The sequence below is a fragment of the Zosterops lateralis genome (genome assembly GCF_965231275.1).
Source record: "Zosterops lateralis genome assembly, chromosome: 5".
NCBI classification, from domain to species: domain Eukaryota; kingdom Metazoa; phylum Chordata; class Aves; order Passeriformes; family Zosteropidae; genus Zosterops; species Zosterops lateralis.
Genome location: NC_139766.1, coordinates 19066075 through 19084727, shown reverse-complemented (window position 1 = coordinate 19084727; position 18653 = coordinate 19066075). Strand labels below are relative to the sequence as shown.

Genomic DNA, 18653 nt, shown 5'->3' with positions numbered 1-18653 from the left:
GAAGAGTTCAGCGTGTTAAGACAATGGCTAAGTTCCAGAATAGAAATGTAATTAAAAGAAAAATCTTTGAATTGCTAAAAAAAAAACAACCCATTACATTACATTGCCTATTGGTTCTTCAGTAAATACAATGCAATGATGTAGTTAAAACTGATCTCAAATATTATAAGACATAATTTGAGAGAAATTTATTAGCCAAATACAGATGCAGGTTCTCTGTCACACTCAAAGGCAGACAAGCTAATCCATGATCATGGATTAAACATGAAAAGAATCCACAATTATCCAGAATTACAAAGCAACTTAAAATTGGGTGAATACGAAAATGTGAAAACCCAGTGCTATCTTCAAACTTAGAACAGAAGGTTCCTTAAAACCTTCTACCAAATAAAGTAGTGAACAAGCAGAGCCCGAGTGAATAGCAAACAACCTCATGATGTTCCCTCCAAGGGAGACACAGTTCTGTTGGTCCAATTTTCACAATCGTGACTAAATACCTTCAAGCACAGTGTCACATGTTGCATATTCAGCTGTCATTTAAAAGCCCTGTTAAAAAGGCACACACACAGGCAAGACAACAGTAATGATAATCTACATACTCAATTGAGTAAATACCTGAATATCTGATGAAATACGGCAAAAATAGAATCACAGGCTCTTTACTAGTCCTAAAACTCATCACACACAAGTGTCTAGATTATCTTTGTCAGCTTCTTCTCTAAGCCAATAAAAACCTCTAATACTGGGAACCTGTTTAACAATCTATGTAATTTGACTGTTATAGGTAAAAACTTTCCAGCCCATATTTAACCTAAATCACACCCACTAAAATTTACTTCCTCTTAACCTACATCTCAACCACAGTTTAAAAAAAATAAAATAAATAAAAAAGCTTTAAAAAACTCCTACTGCTCCTGTGAACCGTTTCTTCTTACATACCCATCCCACAGTCTTTTCCACCACACCAAAATAACACAATACTTTCATGAAAAAAATAATAATAATTTATAAGTTGTGAACTTCTCAAATCACACTGCTACATTTCTCTGTACTTTTTGGATTTAATACTCAAAGTTAGACACAAAAGTGCAATCAAAAAGGAAAAAAAGAAAAGCCTTCTGTAATTTAAACTCAATCAACATATCCAAGGATGGCATCTACTCTTCTCAGCTGCATGTTGCTCATTCGGACCAATTTGTACCTAGAAGTCTGAATTGTTTCCTACAGCTCTGTTTCCCAAACACCTCTATCTGATCATCCCAAAGCATCTTCCTAACACAGCATTTTATATTTAGCAGCTTTTTATCTTCTGGATTGTACTTCTCAAACTAGCCAAAATAACTGAATTAAAAGTTTATTCTGTTGTTCTCCAGACGAGTGTTGGCATTCTTCCCTAACTCAACAGTGCTTTTGCCTTTCAGGAAAATGATAGATATAGATATAACTAAAATCGCTCCCTGAAGAAGTAATCTGTTTTTTTCCCAAACCTTCAAGAGTTCTTCCAGCTTTGCAAAAAGTACTTAAAACTATTTGGGAGCTAGTTAGGTAGGTAGGGAAACAACCTCCATGACAAATTAAAACATGTATTTATTAAGTGGATGAACACAGAACTACGTTGAAACCTCCTAAAATTTAAAATTGCTTGTAAGATGGCTTACAAGCATATATATCTTCCAGACCATAGTGCCGTTTAACACAATAAATCCACTTATAACATGTTAGATTTCTCAAATAATTGTCTTTCTTCTTCACCAGAGTCACTACTAAGTGGGAGAGAACACAGCTAATATGCATCTCAGTACCTTTACAGCCCATAAAACATTAAAACGTTTAGTTTTTTTCCATACAGACTGACACATCAAAATTGATTAAGCACAAAATGCAGACAGCATCAGCAGTATTCATAGTAAGAACAGCTTAATACCACCTACAACCAGATCAATAACAATCAAAAAACGAAGAGAGAGAGTCGTTCTGATACAGCACTTCCCCAACACCCTTGGGAGGTACGACTGCCCCTCCACAGACTGCGGATGTTCCAACTTCCTTACTTTGCACGGCGAGCCAACAGACCGGACAATTCACATTTCAGAAATGTGGTGTCCCCAAACAGGACTGCTGGATCACCTAGCCTTGCATCTCTACCTTGGAGTTATTCCATGACTATTGCTGAAGTTTCATTAATTATAATTAAAACTCATGTCTTTAAGGTGTTGGGCTGAAAAAAAAAAAACCCAGGCAGGTGTCATCAGCTGAAGTTCAGCACTTCCAGCTCAGGGTGTCAATACTATTCCAACAACCGCACAAGTTTTTCCCTGAGAAATGCACACTACTCTAATTCTGAAGGGAGATGGGGTTTTCTTGTTTCGTCCACCTTTCACGTTCTTCCTTCGAATTGTGGAGCTTTTTGAAAAGCACATTATAAGACAGGACAAACTTCTAAATGTTTCTGAGAATTTCCTAACACACAAATCCTATTTTCTTAAGCGAACTGTCTGACGGCAGTAAAGCTCCCTCCCGTTCATTACAAGACAGATTCAGACTGTGTACAGGCAATTCCTCAAAGCCTGCTGAAATGAGATCATTTCAAATGGTTCAGCACAACCGCCGGTTTTAATTGCGGGCATTCCCAACTGCCCTAAGTACAGTAATGTGACTTTTCTTTAAAGAATTAAGTGAAGGCTGGAATGCACTTTCCCGGAGAATAACCCCGCTCCCGGGCAGGGTCGGGCCCTGTGCCCCGGCCGGAGCCGCGCTCGGTACCGCGGGCCGGGCCGGGCCCGGACACGGCTGGGGCGGCTCCGGATCCCAACAATATCGCTATTCACAGGATCCTGCACACATCCTGCGGCGGGCTCCCTCCGGGCAGGCCGCGCCGGGCAGCACCGCAGCGCCGCCGCCGCAGCCGGAGCCCGCAGACCGGCCCGGCGCCTCTGCAGAGCCGAGCCGAGCCGAGCCGCACCGGGCCCGCGGCGGGGAACCGAGGCCCGGGAGAGCCGCGTCCCAGCCCCGCACCCACAGCCCGCCCGTTACCTGTCACCGCCTCCGCCGCAGAGCCGGCCGCGCCTCCCCGCGCTCCCCGCCGCCCGCCGCCGCCGTCCGCCGCCTCCAGCTCGCAGCCCGCGGCCGCTCCCGCGGCGGGCAGGAGCAGCCCCGGCAGGAGCGGCCCCGGCAGGAGCAGCCCCAGCAGGAGCAGGCAGGGCGGCAGCGGCCGCGCGCCGGGCGCCCGGAGCCCGCTCATCGGTACCGCCGCTGCCGCGGAGCGAAGGCAGGAACGCAGGGACGGAAGGACGGAACGCGGGGCTGGAACTCCGCGCTGCGCCGCTGCCGCTCTGGCGGCACAACCCGCCCCAGCCCGGCCCGGCCCCGCTCCGCGCCGCCTCCCAGCGCTTCCGGCGGGCCCGCGCCGCCCGCCACACGTCACCGCGCCGTGACGTCACCGGGGAGGGGGCGGCCGGCGGCGCGCGGGCCCGGGGCTGGTCCTGCTGCCCGGAGAGCGCGGCCCGGACAGGGCAGGGCAGGGCAGGACGGGACAGGACAGGACAAGGCAAGGCAGGACAGGGCAGGTGGCAGCCGCAGGTGCCGGGACCGCGGCAGGGCCGCCCGCACCGCCCGGTGGCGGGGGCTGCTGTCCCGGGCCGCACTCGGGTGCCGGGCCAACCCCACGCCAGGCGTGTCCCGGAGCCCCTCAGGCCCAGCTGGGCCGGATTTAGGAAAGGCACGAGGTGAAAATAGGGTATTTTAGCTACAGGCAAAAGGCGACCTTGGGCTTGGTTAAAGTCGCCCTCATGGCACCGCCAGTGCAGACACCTGAGGGGAGCTCTCTGAGGTCGAGGCTCGTTGTGCACTACAGCACTCCCAAAACATCAACCAACGAGAAAAGGAAGAGTTTCAAATCTGATCCCACTGAAAACAGGAAAACTAAGTCATCACAAAGATTTAACTCCGATTTCGTTGTGCTTAAAATCTTGTTTAAAACACCCCACTTTTGCCTATGATGTTTCCATCAATCCACTGAATGGCACTAAGGTCTGTCTGTGCTTTGTCCTGTCCAAACCTGTGGTACTTTACAGCTTTCCATTTAGAAACATTTAACAAGAATAACGCAGCCTTTAAGACCAAATTCAATCTAGTATCTTAGATACACAATACGTGAGAAAATAATTCAGCACAGATGCTAAAAGCTATATAAACATTACATTTCCTATTAACTATTGCAATTACCTAAGAAATAACAGAAGAGGGGTTGAAAGAACCTTGAGAAAAGCCTTTCCCTGCTATGTAGACCCTACAGGGGACAGGGGCACAAAATGGAGTCGTACAAGCTGCTTCTGCAGGTCAGCAAGAGCTGGAAAGCTAACTGTGAAATCATTACAGTACTGCTAAATGCAGCAGGAAACAATTTCTATAGTGATATAGTTGACATGCAAACTCCATCCCAGCTGAAGCATATTTTTATGGAAATAAAAAACCAAACTCAAAACTTTGTAGTAATCATATAGCATGTAAGGATTTGGAAAATGTGCCTAAACTTAATGAACTCTGATTGAATTGTGAAGTCTGTGCATAGCATTATCATTTCTGCCGGTGAATACAGCAGCTTTAAAAGACCAACAGTATCTGACCAGATCTTGTGCAAAGAGAACAATGAAAAGCCTGTATCTTAAAAAAGCTTGTTCAGTGTTGTTTAACTTTAGGGAGGAGAGCTGGAGCAGAGTAAATTTCCCAGATGGAAACAAAGAAACCCGCTGATAATTTAATTAATTAGTTAATGTTATATTACAAAGAGAGAGGAATGCATAAAGGGTACATGAAAGAGGCGAGTTTCCTGGAGAAGTGTGAACTGTTTTAACTGAGAGTTAGTGAAGTCAAACGATCCAGACTGCACAAGTACTTTAAAGAAAAGCCTATTATGCATCAGAACAGCTGTGAGAAAGGGACACTCCAAGAAAATGATGGGGGCCTAAAATAGTATATGATCCTTACTAAAAGTTCTCTTTCAATATTGGTTCATTTTCACCTACTGCTTTTCGCTACAAGTCCCCAAATCATGAAGCATGGAAGGGATTGGTTTCAAGCAGTGCCTGTGTTCTGGAGTTGGGGGGAAGTCACTACTGGTCAGGACAACATAGCAGATCTCACAGTGAGAAGCTTCGTAGCTGGAAATGCCTCATGATGCAGTGCCACTTCATATCATGAAGAATCAACTGCATGAATCGGCTCACAATCAAGGAAAGGCTGCAGCCGAACACACAGAATTAATCCACAGAAACCTAAATAATTTGTGGTTTCAATATGAGGACCCAAATTCAAACAAGTGCCCTGCAAGGCTTCATCATAGAATCAGAGAAAAATGTATGACTTCTAGAGTTCCTCAAGTCTAACTCCCCTACTCAGCCCTGAGGAACATCACTCATAACCAGATGTCAGTTTCATTTCAGATTGGTCACCACTAAATACAGTAGTATTTATTTCAGTAGAGTGGTTCAGGCTACCATCCACTTTGTCTACTTACCCAGTCCCTACTGGACTACAAAGATACTGTGGATGTCACAGCAAAAGACCCTTGCTAAAATCAGTATGTGCTGCTCTTATCACTTCTGTCATAGAGCCAAGTCTCTCATGACCGAAGGCAATTGTTTTGGTGGAATTGTGCTGGTTTTTCTGAATTGACTCGTCCTTTGTCATCCCAGAAATGGCTTCCAGAAACATTTCCTTCATGATCTCTAAGAGAGATACTTGATAAGGATGACTGCTCTGCAGTTTCCTGCACCTTGCTTTGATGATGTGACATTTGCTTTTTTCCCAGTAGCTGGAAATCCCATCCCATTGCTACAGATTTTCCTATCACAGAAGGTGATAGGAAGCAGCACAACGAAGTTACTCACCTTCCTCAGCACATTTACAAGCAGCTCCTGTTCAGCCCTAAAGACTTGCAAACATGTAATTTGCTAAATTTGCTAAAGTCTCCTCCTCCAAACCTTGCCAAAGAGGCATAGAGAACCCTACGGTTCACTCTATGAACCCTAAGGGCTGTCCTTGCTAGTAAAGAACAAGGGAAAAAGGGCTTTGAGCATCTCAGCCTTTTCACAGTTCATCATCACTAGTGACCTGCCCCATTCATCACCAGAGCTGTGTGGTTTTTGGGTATGTTTGCTATTTAGAATGTTTTCTCTGTCTCTGGATGTAGAGTGTTGTAATAGAAAGGCTGGAATTTGTTGTGAATGGAGAATGAATGGTAATGTCTGGGCGTGGGGTCACCTGATGAAGCACAGAGCAGCAAGAGTTCTCAGCCTGGACTATGCTATTGGCAGGCAAATTACCCAACCCAGCACAGCTTGTGTGCGTTTTACAAGACACCCAGTTCTGAAGAAAAGGAGCAAGGAAGAAATCCTGATGATTCACAGACGTGAGACAGAATGGAGACACTGATCACTATCAGCTGCTAAAGGTTACAAAGAGGCATATCCAAAATCTCTGCATTGTTGCCAGCGAAGAGGAACCGAGGAGAGATGAGGAGTCACTTCTCTCCTGTGTGATTGCCGTGGGTGCTGGACCCAGCACTGTCTGGACAGAGGCATCCCCGTGGCAGATGGACAGCCTGGCGACCACTGCCTTGGTGCTGTACGGGCGTCACGGGAGCACATTCCCGGTGCTCAGAGCATGGGGACACCCTGAGAGTGTGAACAAAAGTTAAAGCTTTGTTTCGAGGTCTGCTCTAAGTACAATGAACTTCCCCGAAGGTCTAGCACTGGCACATGCTACATTGTTGATAGAATGTTGCAATAGCATTTCCCACAGGTGCCTAGGTTTATCTTTCTGCAGGGAGCAAACTGGCCTCGAAGCCTTAAGAGTTCAGCCATTTATGTTACTTTCTGTCACGAATCCTGATGAGTATTAATGGACTCCTACAGTCTTGGTCGAATTTTCTGAGTGTTCTTCACTGTATGGATAACTTGAGAGGCTTTTGAGTCCTGTCCTGCATCCTTCCATTGATCTTCAGAGCAGAAAGCTTTTGTTCCCTTTTATTAATGTGTGTTAACTGCTTTGAGTTGCCTTTCCTGTTAGCAGTTTTATCATTCAGCTAGCCTTAATCACCACATTGATTTATCTGAGCAAAAAAAGGGAGAGGAACTAATCTTCAGAGTTGTTTAATGCCAACAGTTCTTTCCAATATATACATTCAGCCAGCCCTACAATAACCCTCAAGAAGGTTTGAACAATAGAATAAAGGAAAACCAATATTTTTTCTGCGCTTTGCTGCCATTTGCAGTCTCTCCAAACTACAAACTCTGAATGCTCTGGGTAGATGAGAAGACTGATGACGAAAATGAGCCAGACTAATAACAGATGAGAAAGAAACCTGGTGGGGAAACAGAAACAAAGCATGAACTTAGACAAAATGCTACAAGGTCACCTTGCAGGATAGAACACTCAGAAATTAATACAATAACTATTTCATTTTAATTAAAAAACAATGCAAGTACAAACTGGCAATAAATTCAAATTAAGATAAGCAATGGCCACCAGATTATTGGTAAATTGCCCAAGAAATATTTGATTCTATTAGTGCTGTGAAAAGAAGCATTCATTTTTGAACAGGCTTGAGATTAAAATTCAAATATCTTATCTTGATTAGTGAAGTTATTCATATCTGCACCGAAATTATAAAACTTTCTAGTTCTCAGATTTCATGTGCTGATAAAATATCAAATGAAGGTGGAATTTTATAAGATTTATTTTTGCCAGGATGAGAGGATCAGTTTAGGAACCCCTTCTCAGTTGTTTCTGGATTACTGAAGTTAATGTTTTGGGGAGGGAAGGTTCTTAGTTCAAGAGGAAACTATACAAAGTATTTTAAGTGGTCCTGTATTTCCAGCTGTTAATGGACCAAGAAACTATGGGTCAAAGATGTTATTTCAGTCCAATAAGAAAACTGGAATGTAGAGAATGGAAGTCAGTGAAACATCTTCCTTATCTGATGGGAGCATTAGCCCTTAGGATGTTCTTATCAGTGACCATGAGTCTAGATCTCCCTCAAACGAGTAAATTACCTGGTAATAGTCTAAAATGCTGCAAAAATGACAAAATCTCTTTCAATAAGAAAGAAGGAGCAGTCATGAAGGGAAAAACAAGAGCTGCAGGTCTGCAAAGAACTTTTTAATTAAGTTTCCTAATTTGAGGGGTTTTTTTTCAATCAGCATTATCACAGTCATTACAGAAGATTTTTTTCTTCAACACTTACGGAGTAAAGACAAATATAAAAGTAGTCTTGGAACACACATTGTTCAGCAAATGTTCATTGCAGCTGAATATTGTATTTGCATAGAAGCTTTGCTTATCCTGTTTTCAAATTGTTGAGTTCTTTATGAGAACAAAGATGCCATTCCACTTAGAAGATGTTGGCTAGGCAGACTGTGGTTGGGTTCTGTTTATTTCAAAAATAAACAAAGACTCAATCTGTTTACACAAGATCTGGAGGCACATCCGGAGATATCCGAGTCTGAAAGAAAACAATGGCAGAATGAGTGAAAAAGATATTTCAGGCAGCATTTTGATTTTTGGAATCTGTAGCAGGAGCCAAACAGCTTGCCAGGACACAATCTTACTGGTGGTGCAGGAGCAGGAAGGGATCTTGCTATCTTGGCTTGTCAGATTACAACAGAGTGATGGGTTGTTATCTATTTAGACAGCTAAAGACCATTTGGAGCAACAGAAAAACAGTTGTTGAAATGAATTATATTACAGATTTAGGTGATCAGAAATATGTTAAGAACTATCAAGGGATAATCCTGGAGATCATGATGTGACAAACTTCATCATCTGATCTACTCAGAACATAAATCACTATAACTGGTTTTGCCAAAATTGATTGCCAGACTGTAAAAGTCCAGGCATCTTATTAAATTTTAAGAAGACTTTGATTGTGGTAATTTTGCATTCACAGTCAAATCATAATGGGTTAATTTGTAGTTCAAACTGCCTTTAAATTATCAGTGTAACCATTCCTGATGTTTAATGAACAGCAATGTTAACACAACAAACACACACATTAAAAATAAATTGCTGGCTTTTTCACTTTTCAAGCAGTGTCAGAATTTAACCAATTTCAACACAGAAGTGAGACCTATAGACATGAATCACCAAAAAAGGCTATCTTAGAGGGAATGCAGAACAGAGCATTTTACCACCAAATGAAAAAAAAAAAAGATCCCAGTATATACATACTATTTCTTTCACTTTCCCTGAATCTCAACAAATCTCTAAATCTGCCATTACCTAAGCAGAGACAGTCAGTGCTTTGTGTCTTAATCCCTCCCTTCCTGCTAGACAGGAAACAAGGAAATCACAATCAGGAAGGAGGTGATGAAAGTCACTACTGCACGTTACTACTTTTTATCTTATAACAAGCATAGTGATCAACTGTGTGAAAAAAATTCAGAATAAAAATCACAATTAAAAAAAAAAAATCATTTGAACAGAGTCATTTAACACATTCTCGTGAGTGCAGGAAGTATTGAAGAATGCCTTCTGGGACATGTTTGTGTATGTTTTTGATCAGAGAAAATAGTTCCTACTCACATATAACAAGAACTGTCAGGATGGAGTCTGCTTGTTCAGTCTGGTAGAGGCATTCCGGGAATCAGCTTTAATTTTCTCTATAATCTGTGTGTCTACGGTGTGTATATAAAGTAACTGTTGCACTACAAATAATGTGAGTAGTAACTTTCAGAATATTTTTTTTAATGTGAGTTCAGAATATATATTTTTTATTTTAATTTTTTTTTGTCTAAATAAAGGCTTAGTTTATAATACATAGAGTTGTTCCTTACCTAAATGAGCATGGTCAGAAAAATGCTGCCAGATTAATTATTTACAATGGAAATCATTTGTCCCTTTAAGACAATATTTGGGATAAGAACAAAGACTATTTATGACCTTCTGAAGAAGCAAGAAGAAAGTGGCAAAGCTTTTACTTCAAGCGTGGTTTTGATCATTTTAGAAGCTGTTGATTGAAAACTGGAATGAGCAATCACTCAATCAGAGGTCAGAACTCTGGTGAGTAGGAGATTATACTCTCATGATCTGTGACTAACAGAGAGTAATAAAATCCTAGTGAACATGTGTACCATGTAAATACAATTCTATTGTCAGATGGTTTGTGGTAAATTGAAATGGCTGCTCTGAGGTCACAGCAAGCAGACTGTTTCCTGGAATTTCTGCAGGCAAGTTGCACATCCTGTAAACAGGAGCTCTAGATCTGTGGCATTGCACTGCCAGGTATTGTGAGTGACACAGACTTTAATAAATAAGATCATTCTGCAGAAACAGAGAAAGCTAATCTCAAATTATCCAGAAAGTTGAAGGACATATGGAAACCACTGCTGAGAAAATCAAATAACAGATTTTTTTTTTCTTTGCCTCAATTTTGATACATTTTGAGTTGGGTAATAGAGACAAAGCATCGGAGACTGCATCTTCAATTACAAGGTCATCAGATACAGATAATTTTCCTATTCTCAGGACACAACATTGGGCATTTGGTGTTATGACTTGGTACAAACAGCTGTATTTCTCACTTTTTTTTTTTTTTTTAAGAGTAATATTTCATCTATTGCTTATATTTTCAGAAAGAGTACACATAAAGTTCGTTTTTGTTCCTGCTTGCTTTGCAGGTTGGGGTACTTTCAAGATTGTGTGCAATGTGCTAAGCTTCCTTGAGCATTGGAGTTGAACAAGCTTTCATGATCTTCCTTGGATCTGGACTCTTTTTTTATTCCTTTATCTGCCCATTATGAAATGGCAACAGTTTCGGTTAGGGAGAGACAAATAGGTTCTGTATTCAATGAAGTTCTTCAGCTTTCTGATATGACTTGTATAGAACAGGTCATATTTTTTATCTTCTGCTTAGTGAATTTGAGCAGTTCTTTCTAAACTGTTCATAGTAGTTAATAGGAAATGCAGGGAAGGGCTCAATTCAATGTCTAAATCAGACAGTCAACTCTTAACTCCTTTATAATCAATAGAGAGTAATGGGAACTTCAGGATTTTCATTTCTTACTAAAATAAGCATCTAAGATCTGAAGCTTTTCAAACATGGAGAGGAGAGGCAAATCAACTTTCAGGAAAAAGAACATGAATATCTTCTGTCTCTTATCCATTAAGAAATTACCAACTAACAGTGCCCTGATGCCTTTCTTTATTTCATGTTCTTGGAATACAGGAACCAAAATAGCTTTTAGGCCTTACTGATATAACTAGAAAACAACCATAAAGGAAACTGCTCACTGAATGAAGGAGTTGGAATGCACATCCCATAGCAATGGGTAAGCTTTTCCTAATGTTTTGGCGTCTTTGATGTTTATGCTGCAGTAATTTCAGAGAATATCTTCAGAACTAAAATGACTAAAGAGAGACTCAGAAGAGTATTTGGTTGCTAAGATGTGCTCCCAGTGGGATTATCTGTGCTAAAACCAGCAGTGTTCCTCTTCCCTGGAATCAGTGTCTGGAAAGTTTCAATATCACTCCAGAGCAAGTCTCTTCTACACAATCTTGATATCTCTGTAATCTGTAAAAGGAGACTAGCTCAAGAAACTGTTACCTACATGATCCAAAAAATAAGGTTCATAGAATCACAGGATGGGTTGGGTTGGCAGGGACCTTACAGGTCACCTTGTATGTTGCTAACAGCTCCTGAACTATAAAGGCTTGAGGCAGATGTGACACCTATAGAGAGTTACTGGAGAGAGACTGCAGTAAAGCACAAACTATGGCACTGGGTGCTGCTGTTCCTTAAGGTAGGGTGGTTGCCTTGTCCTGTGAGCTTTAAGCTGAAAAGAATGAGTGGTGTACTTCTTAAATGCTATCAAACTTCCCTTTTTAGATCTAACTGATCTCACAGCCTGAAAACTCACAGTGAAATTAAGTGTGCTAGTGAAAATTTAAAATATATTAAATTATGGAGGAAATAAAAAGCTTAAATGCATAATCCTCACTGAAATCTTAATACAGCTTTTAAAATTAAAAAAAAATTCTTTGAATAAAGATGCAACATAAAATCAGTAGAAGAAAGTGTACTTTGTTAAAAATACAAATAGCAAATAATCACTTTTTGCGTTGCAGAGGTCACAGTCTGAAGAAATTTGAACACCTTTTTCCCCACCTTTACCCCTTCTTTCAAGGATTGCTTTCCCCACAGTGGAAGTGTATTGCATGAGGCAGAGGTGATAGATGGGCTCTCCTGCCTCTGTGTTAATGGAAATGAGGGGTATTTATACTCCTAACATCCCTTTCCCATGTCTATCAGTTAGCTGTAATGCCTTCAGAAACTAGGCATGGTTAGAATGTATTACAAACTAAAATGAAACATCTAATTATGTCTTAAGGTCAGAAATGATGGAGAGAACTTCACCAGTAATGTGAGTGCTGCTAGCAACTGGAACTTCCTTCACAAGCTGTAACTATGCCAGTTTTCCAGTTAGAACTTGATGTTAACATTAACGAACCACAATTGGGCTTCAAATAAATGCTTGTTTTTGTAACCCAGATGCACTTGGAAAAAAAGGGAGAAAAGGGAAAATGTTGTGACACTAGACTTATTATCAAAAAGATTTAGATAAGAAATAGTACTGAACACATAGAAAATTAAATATTATTGCTTTTTATAACATATTTTCCACTGATTTACTATTTATAATTAGACTTGTTAGGGTATAACTATCCTAAATAGAGCATTTCAGAAAAAAAAACCCATGGAGTGTAACACTCAGAGAACATGATTCTTGAATAAAATGAACAATCAGATACCTACTAAAACGTGTTATGTGAATAAAACATAATATTTTGCTATTGACTATCAGATTCCAACTTGTCTCTTAGCAACATGATACAGACTTTTTTGTTTAAAGCAAAGCACAGAAAATGGTCACATGCTTTGTCTTCCACAAACTGTGTCTTTAACTCTTTTGTTAAATATTCCATTTATTTTGGTCATAATTCCAAAAGAAACTATTTGTTCAAACTGTTCAGCCAAACACAATGTCATTTGGCAAAGCACTGTGGTCCTCCATAAAGCCAATTCTCTAGAGATAATTTTTTGCACGTATTAGTAGTCCAACATCTACAACATGCTGATTTTGAAATGTGGGTACATGGGGGCCCCTCTGCAACTTTCTTCAGAGAACCTCAAGTTCACTTCCTGTAACCAGCAATGTCTCACAAGACAAGAATCAGGTGAATCTCCCTGGGCTTAAACAAAGACTCAAAACAAAAAATTGCCAAGAAAGCAGTATTTCTCCCTTTGTATTAATTTTAAGGCTGATCCCCGGTTAGCGTTTAGCACAGTCAGATGGCAGCACCACTGTTTATGTGTTGCAGTCTACAAAGCATGGTGATGAACCCAAGACAAACATCTTGTCCTAACCACAGACTCATTCTGTCCCCATTAGTAACTGCTGACTTGTGCTGCACTGTGTCCTCTGCAGAAAAGAGAAGTATCCCAAGATGCTTCTCCATAGCATAATTGGCCAGTAATGCCATAATTTGGTAGGTATACTACTAATTGACTAATTAAAAAAATACTGAGCTGAGACATTTTAACACTGTTTTAAAGCAGAGCACAATTGCCACACTGCTGGATCAAAATGATCTCCCCTGCATTAACAATTTTGTTAAGGTACTGAAAATGCTGAGCATAAAGTGTACAGGAAAAAAAGTCTTTCTGTGATTTCAAATAGCAGCACACAATCTCTGGGTTCTAAAGATTTCAGATTATTCCATGTTTATTAGCTGCAATAAGTGGTTCAGCTCACAGATGTGCAGCCCCTCACTACATGTGTGACCTTGTGCTAAAAGCCTAAAGCCTGCAGAAGGGCTCTTTTTGCCTTTTGTACTGATTCCTAAAGCTGTAAATAAATCCTGAAGCCCAAGTGCTGGAGTTGTCCTTCAGCACTTCTTCTGAAAGTACCCACAAGTATCCAGTATCATTCCTATGGCTACTGAGGAGGAGAACTATTAAATTAAAAATTAAATAATAATTAAATTATTAAACGACAGGGGTTGTTTCTCCTGCCGGTGGTGCTCAGTCCAAGGGGAAGGCTGGCTAATGCTCCTGTGCCCGCCATTCCCAGGGGCCCCACCTCAGCCCTGGCCCTGCTGTGCTCCCTGCCCAGCAGATGAGTTTCCTGGGGCTGGAGGAAACCCGCTGGAGCTGGCTGGGCAACACAAATACGTGCTTCAGCTAATTGCTCCTTCGGTGTGGGCTCTGGGGATGGAAGCCACCGGTCCAGCACACGCAAGCTGCCAGGAGGAACACAAACGGCCGGGAGGAAAAGAGGGAAAAGGAAGCGCCCGGCAGCTCCCACTGCCTCAGCTGCATCCGTCCCCTCCCTGCCCCATTTCCTCACATAAAATACTGGACAGCATATTTTACTGATTTGTTACAATATATTGAAAGGCTCTTCCCCTTCCTCATTGACAATACAGCCTTTAATTTTTGCAATGCCTTTCAGTATCTTTTATAAAATGCTTATTTTACTGTTAATTAACAGCTCACTGTATTGCTTTCCCCAAATTGATATTTATACAGCAATTCTGTTTCAAGGAATCCCTTCAGATCTCTTCAGTCTTGTTAGAAGCATTTTACAAAATTCATTAGCAGATAGTGAAATATGTGCAAGCTTCAGCTTTTTTTTTTTTTTTTTTTTTTTTTTTTTTTTTTTTTTTTTTCCTCCCCCTGTTTTCTGGCAACGAGTAGAAATGTGTCTTAGACTGGAGACTCCTTGCAGCCTTTCCCTTTACTGGGATACCTAACTGTTTTAGAGTCTTTATACTCTCATCATTTCTCATAATAAAATTTGTTACTATGACAAAAAAAATCCACTAAAAATTATAAACTCTTCTAGCTATTAAGTTGTTCCATGACCCTGCCATCAAGATTTGAGCTTCAATATATTTTTGGAAGTACTGAAGGAAGATAACTTGGGTACATTTTTAGACAAGCTTATTTACTTTTGCATTTTTACAACAGTCCACTTGACATTACAAGAAACCCTTGACAGACCGTAGCCAGAATCCTAAGGTAAGCAGCAAAAAATTTGATCATTATCTATAAATATGAAGACAACTGGTTCTTGTACTGAAATGTCTGTTTATATTGATTTCAGATAGGGAGGAACAGACCAAAACAACTTGACTAAATCGAGCCATTGGACATTAAGCTAAGCCTGTTTGAACCAATGTAATTATCAAGTTATATATGATTCTACAGTCACATCTGGCCATTACTTAAAACATCAAAAATGAAAAAGGAGTTTTAGGGATTTGGAAGTCAAATGACAGACTACAGATGCCAAGAAGTTTGAACTGATCTCTAAAGGTAAAGAATTAAAAATTAAATAATTGATACTACCTAGAAGAGAAAGAGAGAAACCTAGCTGCAAGAGAGAAACCAGTCATTTTAATATTAAAAAAAAAAAATTAAATTAGTATTTATTTAAGCAAAGTAGATTAAAACTACAAGTATCAGCCAGAATCGGAAACAGAGTATTTTGCTGGAATTAAATGACTAACTGAGGGGAACAGGAAAGCAACATTTTAAATTAGATTTTTAAAAATATATAAAAAATCTAACAGTATAGTTGAAGCTTAAGGTGAGGATCTAGCTCATTTTTTAATCTTATCTTAGTCTCATTTTAGAGCACTTATGCTCAGTATTCCTGTACACAAGAAGCTGTGTGGGGACCTTCATGAGCTCCAGAGCACAAGGTTCCCCCGTCCAGTCATCAGGAGAGACACTGGGGCAGGTCAGGAAGAGTCTGAGTGCCCCAGTGGGGAAGATGGAGGGGATGCAAGGGAGATGGGAGATAAAAACACACCATATTCTGTTAGTTGTGGAACTGCTTGTTCAAACAAGAATCCGACAGTCTCTATCTCTGTCTACTTACAGCATTTCCAAATCTATTGTAAATGAAAAAGAAGAGAAGATACTGCTCAAAAATCCTAATCTGGAAAAGGTTAAGGTACTGTTCAGATTCTGCACCATGTACTAGCACAAAGCAAAGGGAATTAGAGGGTCAGCAGGCCTGTAGGGAATCTCCCATGCTATTTAGTAAATATTTTTAATTCTTTAAAACACCCTGGTAACCTTGTAATGACCTTACTGAGCCACAATCCTTGTGACTGCTTTGTAACATTAAAAGTTCTAAACTGCTACCCAATTTATGAATTTTAAAAACTGCAAAATGCTGCATTTTTAGAGGTAGATGTATTTTATGTGTTGTTCTGAAGAGGAAATAAAACCTTGTGGTTTATACACAAAATGAGTATCCAGAAATGCAAACAGAAATTCAAGAGAGGACAGACTGCTCACCTCCTTTAGGAATTTACTCTTTAATCTTTAGCAAATCACTCAAAATCTTTCTCTGCCTTCATTCCCCATATATAAAACAGGGTAATACTTGCTGTAAAAGATAAAAGCTGTAAAAGATAAAGTCACATCTTTTTACAACTTCTTGCAAATATTAAGGAAAACATCAACTGTCTTTGTTATGTAGAGCAAAATTTCCCCAAATATTCTCACATTATATCCACTAAGCAGTTTGGTTCTTTATATAGGAAGTGATACCACTGAGTCCACAACTTTACCTTTTTTAAAATTAGCCTTATAAATTTACTGGTTCAGTAAGTTTCTACTACATTATCCTGACAGAGACAACAAGATTTGCAGACATACAGTTCATACCCCTACCTCAGACTACAGCTTAGATCAGCTGTCAAATTTTAAACAAAGCATGAAGGATTCATGTTTCATGGATTTACAGTCAGTATGGCAAATAATGACAACTAAATGTACATAAGCATGTACATGTTCATAAACTAGGCAAAGACAAAAGTACTATTGCAAATGCAGTGATTATATAACCCATTATGATATTTCGACTTAGAGCCTTTTTCAGGTTAAAATACACTCAATCAAATCAGATTATTGATTCCAACTTTGGTATTAAACAAATCAAGCAAATTTTGTGAGAAGGACCTCAAAAAAAGGTATGACAGCTAACAGATGATGCCACCCTGACTGCAGTGACAATCCATCACACATTGATATGAGCAGGGCTCTTCACTGAAGCCTGAGCTGTTGAATCACAGAGGCTGGAAAAGTGTCAAAGGCGTAGCACTGCTCTCCCAGAGAGCATGTGGGGCACAGCAACCAACTCTTGGCATTGTTCTCAGGGTAGTATTTTGTCTTATTCAAAGACCACCTCTAACAAGTTCTATGCTTTATGCTCTCCTTCTCTTCAGGGGAAAAGAGTGTATGCCTTTGATGGGACTCCAGAGAGGAGTTCCTGAGAGCAACTCCTGAGATAGCTCTGTACCTAACCAAAGATGAATGGGGAATGCGTGACTACATCTCTGTGTATGGAAAGAATAAACAGGAGCAGTTAACATGAGAAAGAACATGGAGAAAATTTCTGTGAAAAGAATAAATAAGATAGGGATAGCAAAATTGATGTATAATCCCATATTCTCCTTAGAAAACAAGGAAAAAAATTTCCAAGTAGAAGTGTCTATTGTCTCACTTGACAGTATTGGAGATGATATCCTCTAAGCTGTGAGCCTTAAAAAGTAATTTCATATTAAAAGAGTAAAAACTTTTACAACTCTGACAACAACATCACAGAACTCAGATCACGAATTACATTTACTTTATTTAATTTAATATTACATGCATTTTAAACAGTGATTCATATTATTTACTTGCACAAGTAGTCATTCTCAATGTACAAGTAATAACCATTGCTTTTACAGTGAAATTAATTAGCATGCACTTCACACAATTGTGTGCAAAGTTATTTTTTCCTGTTAGAAAATATTAAGGTAATTATTTCTAAATTGATTTTATACATGGAGTTTAATTTTGGCTTTATGCAGACATTGCATAGTTGATGCTTAGCTTCTCCAGAAAGACTGGAATGTGGTACCAGTATTGTTGAAGCAGATCAAGTGACAGTAGCAAACAAGAAGATTTGAAGAAGAGGCATAACTTTGAGGGTTGAAAGGTCAGCAAGTACAGCCTAGGATGAAAATCAAAAAGGCTTGTTAAACTTGACATTTGAATCAAATTTCCTTAAAGGAAGTTAAGAAGTCAGGAAAAGAGTCAAATACTGACTAAAATACTGCCAATAATCAGACTTGGACATGGCTAGAAACAAATTATTCTGGTTTATGTTAGTACCGTATTGCATAATTTTTCATTCTAACATTTGAAAGAAAAAACACATTTACCCAATGTATAGTACCCAAGTAACTTTATTTTAGCCTTTAGCCTTACTTCAAATATACCCGGCATCATGGGTGAATAAGGAGTCTAGCATTTCAACTTGCTTCTAAAAATAATTGGGAATTAAGAATCCTTATCCTGTGGCTTGGCTACTACTTGTGAAGTAAATCCAATGTAATGCCTCAAATAATCAATGTCTTCTCATGAAAGTATGTGTTTAAAAAAGCAAAAAAAAGTGATCACAAACTCAAAGATTGGAAAAAATTGATCACTGTACTTAAAAAAAAAAAGAAGAAAAAAATAGGTTACTAGACATAAACAATAATAATCTTCATGCTAATAACTTCATTTTCTTTATTTCCTATGGCAGTAC

General features: G+C 39.8%; 2 protein-coding genes across 3 annotated transcripts in view; both read right to left on the bottom strand.

Moving 5' to 3' along the window:
• STIM2 (stromal interaction molecule 2) overlaps window positions 1-3241 on the bottom strand; it is a gene marked incomplete at its 5' end in the record, with an annotated part of 67121 nt that extends 63880 nt beyond the window's left edge. For both annotated transcript variants that reach the window (XM_083862405.1, XM_083862406.1), the window contains one exon: window positions 3034-3241. In XM_083862405.1, the coding sequence (XP_083718531.1) occupies window positions 3034-3241 (208 nt within the window). The remainder of the gene's footprint in view (window positions 1-3033) is intronic.
• A 14449-nt stretch (window positions 3242-17690) lies between these two features.
• Window positions 17691-18653, bottom strand: part of TBC1D19 (TBC1 domain family member 19) — a 49237-nt gene continuing 48274 nt past the window's right edge. The window contains exon 21 of the mRNA XM_083862404.1: window positions 17691-18074. Within this exon, the coding sequence (XP_083718530.1) occupies window positions 18000-18074 (75 nt within the window). The 3' untranslated portion in view covers window positions 17691-17999. The remainder of the gene's footprint in view (window positions 18075-18653) is intronic.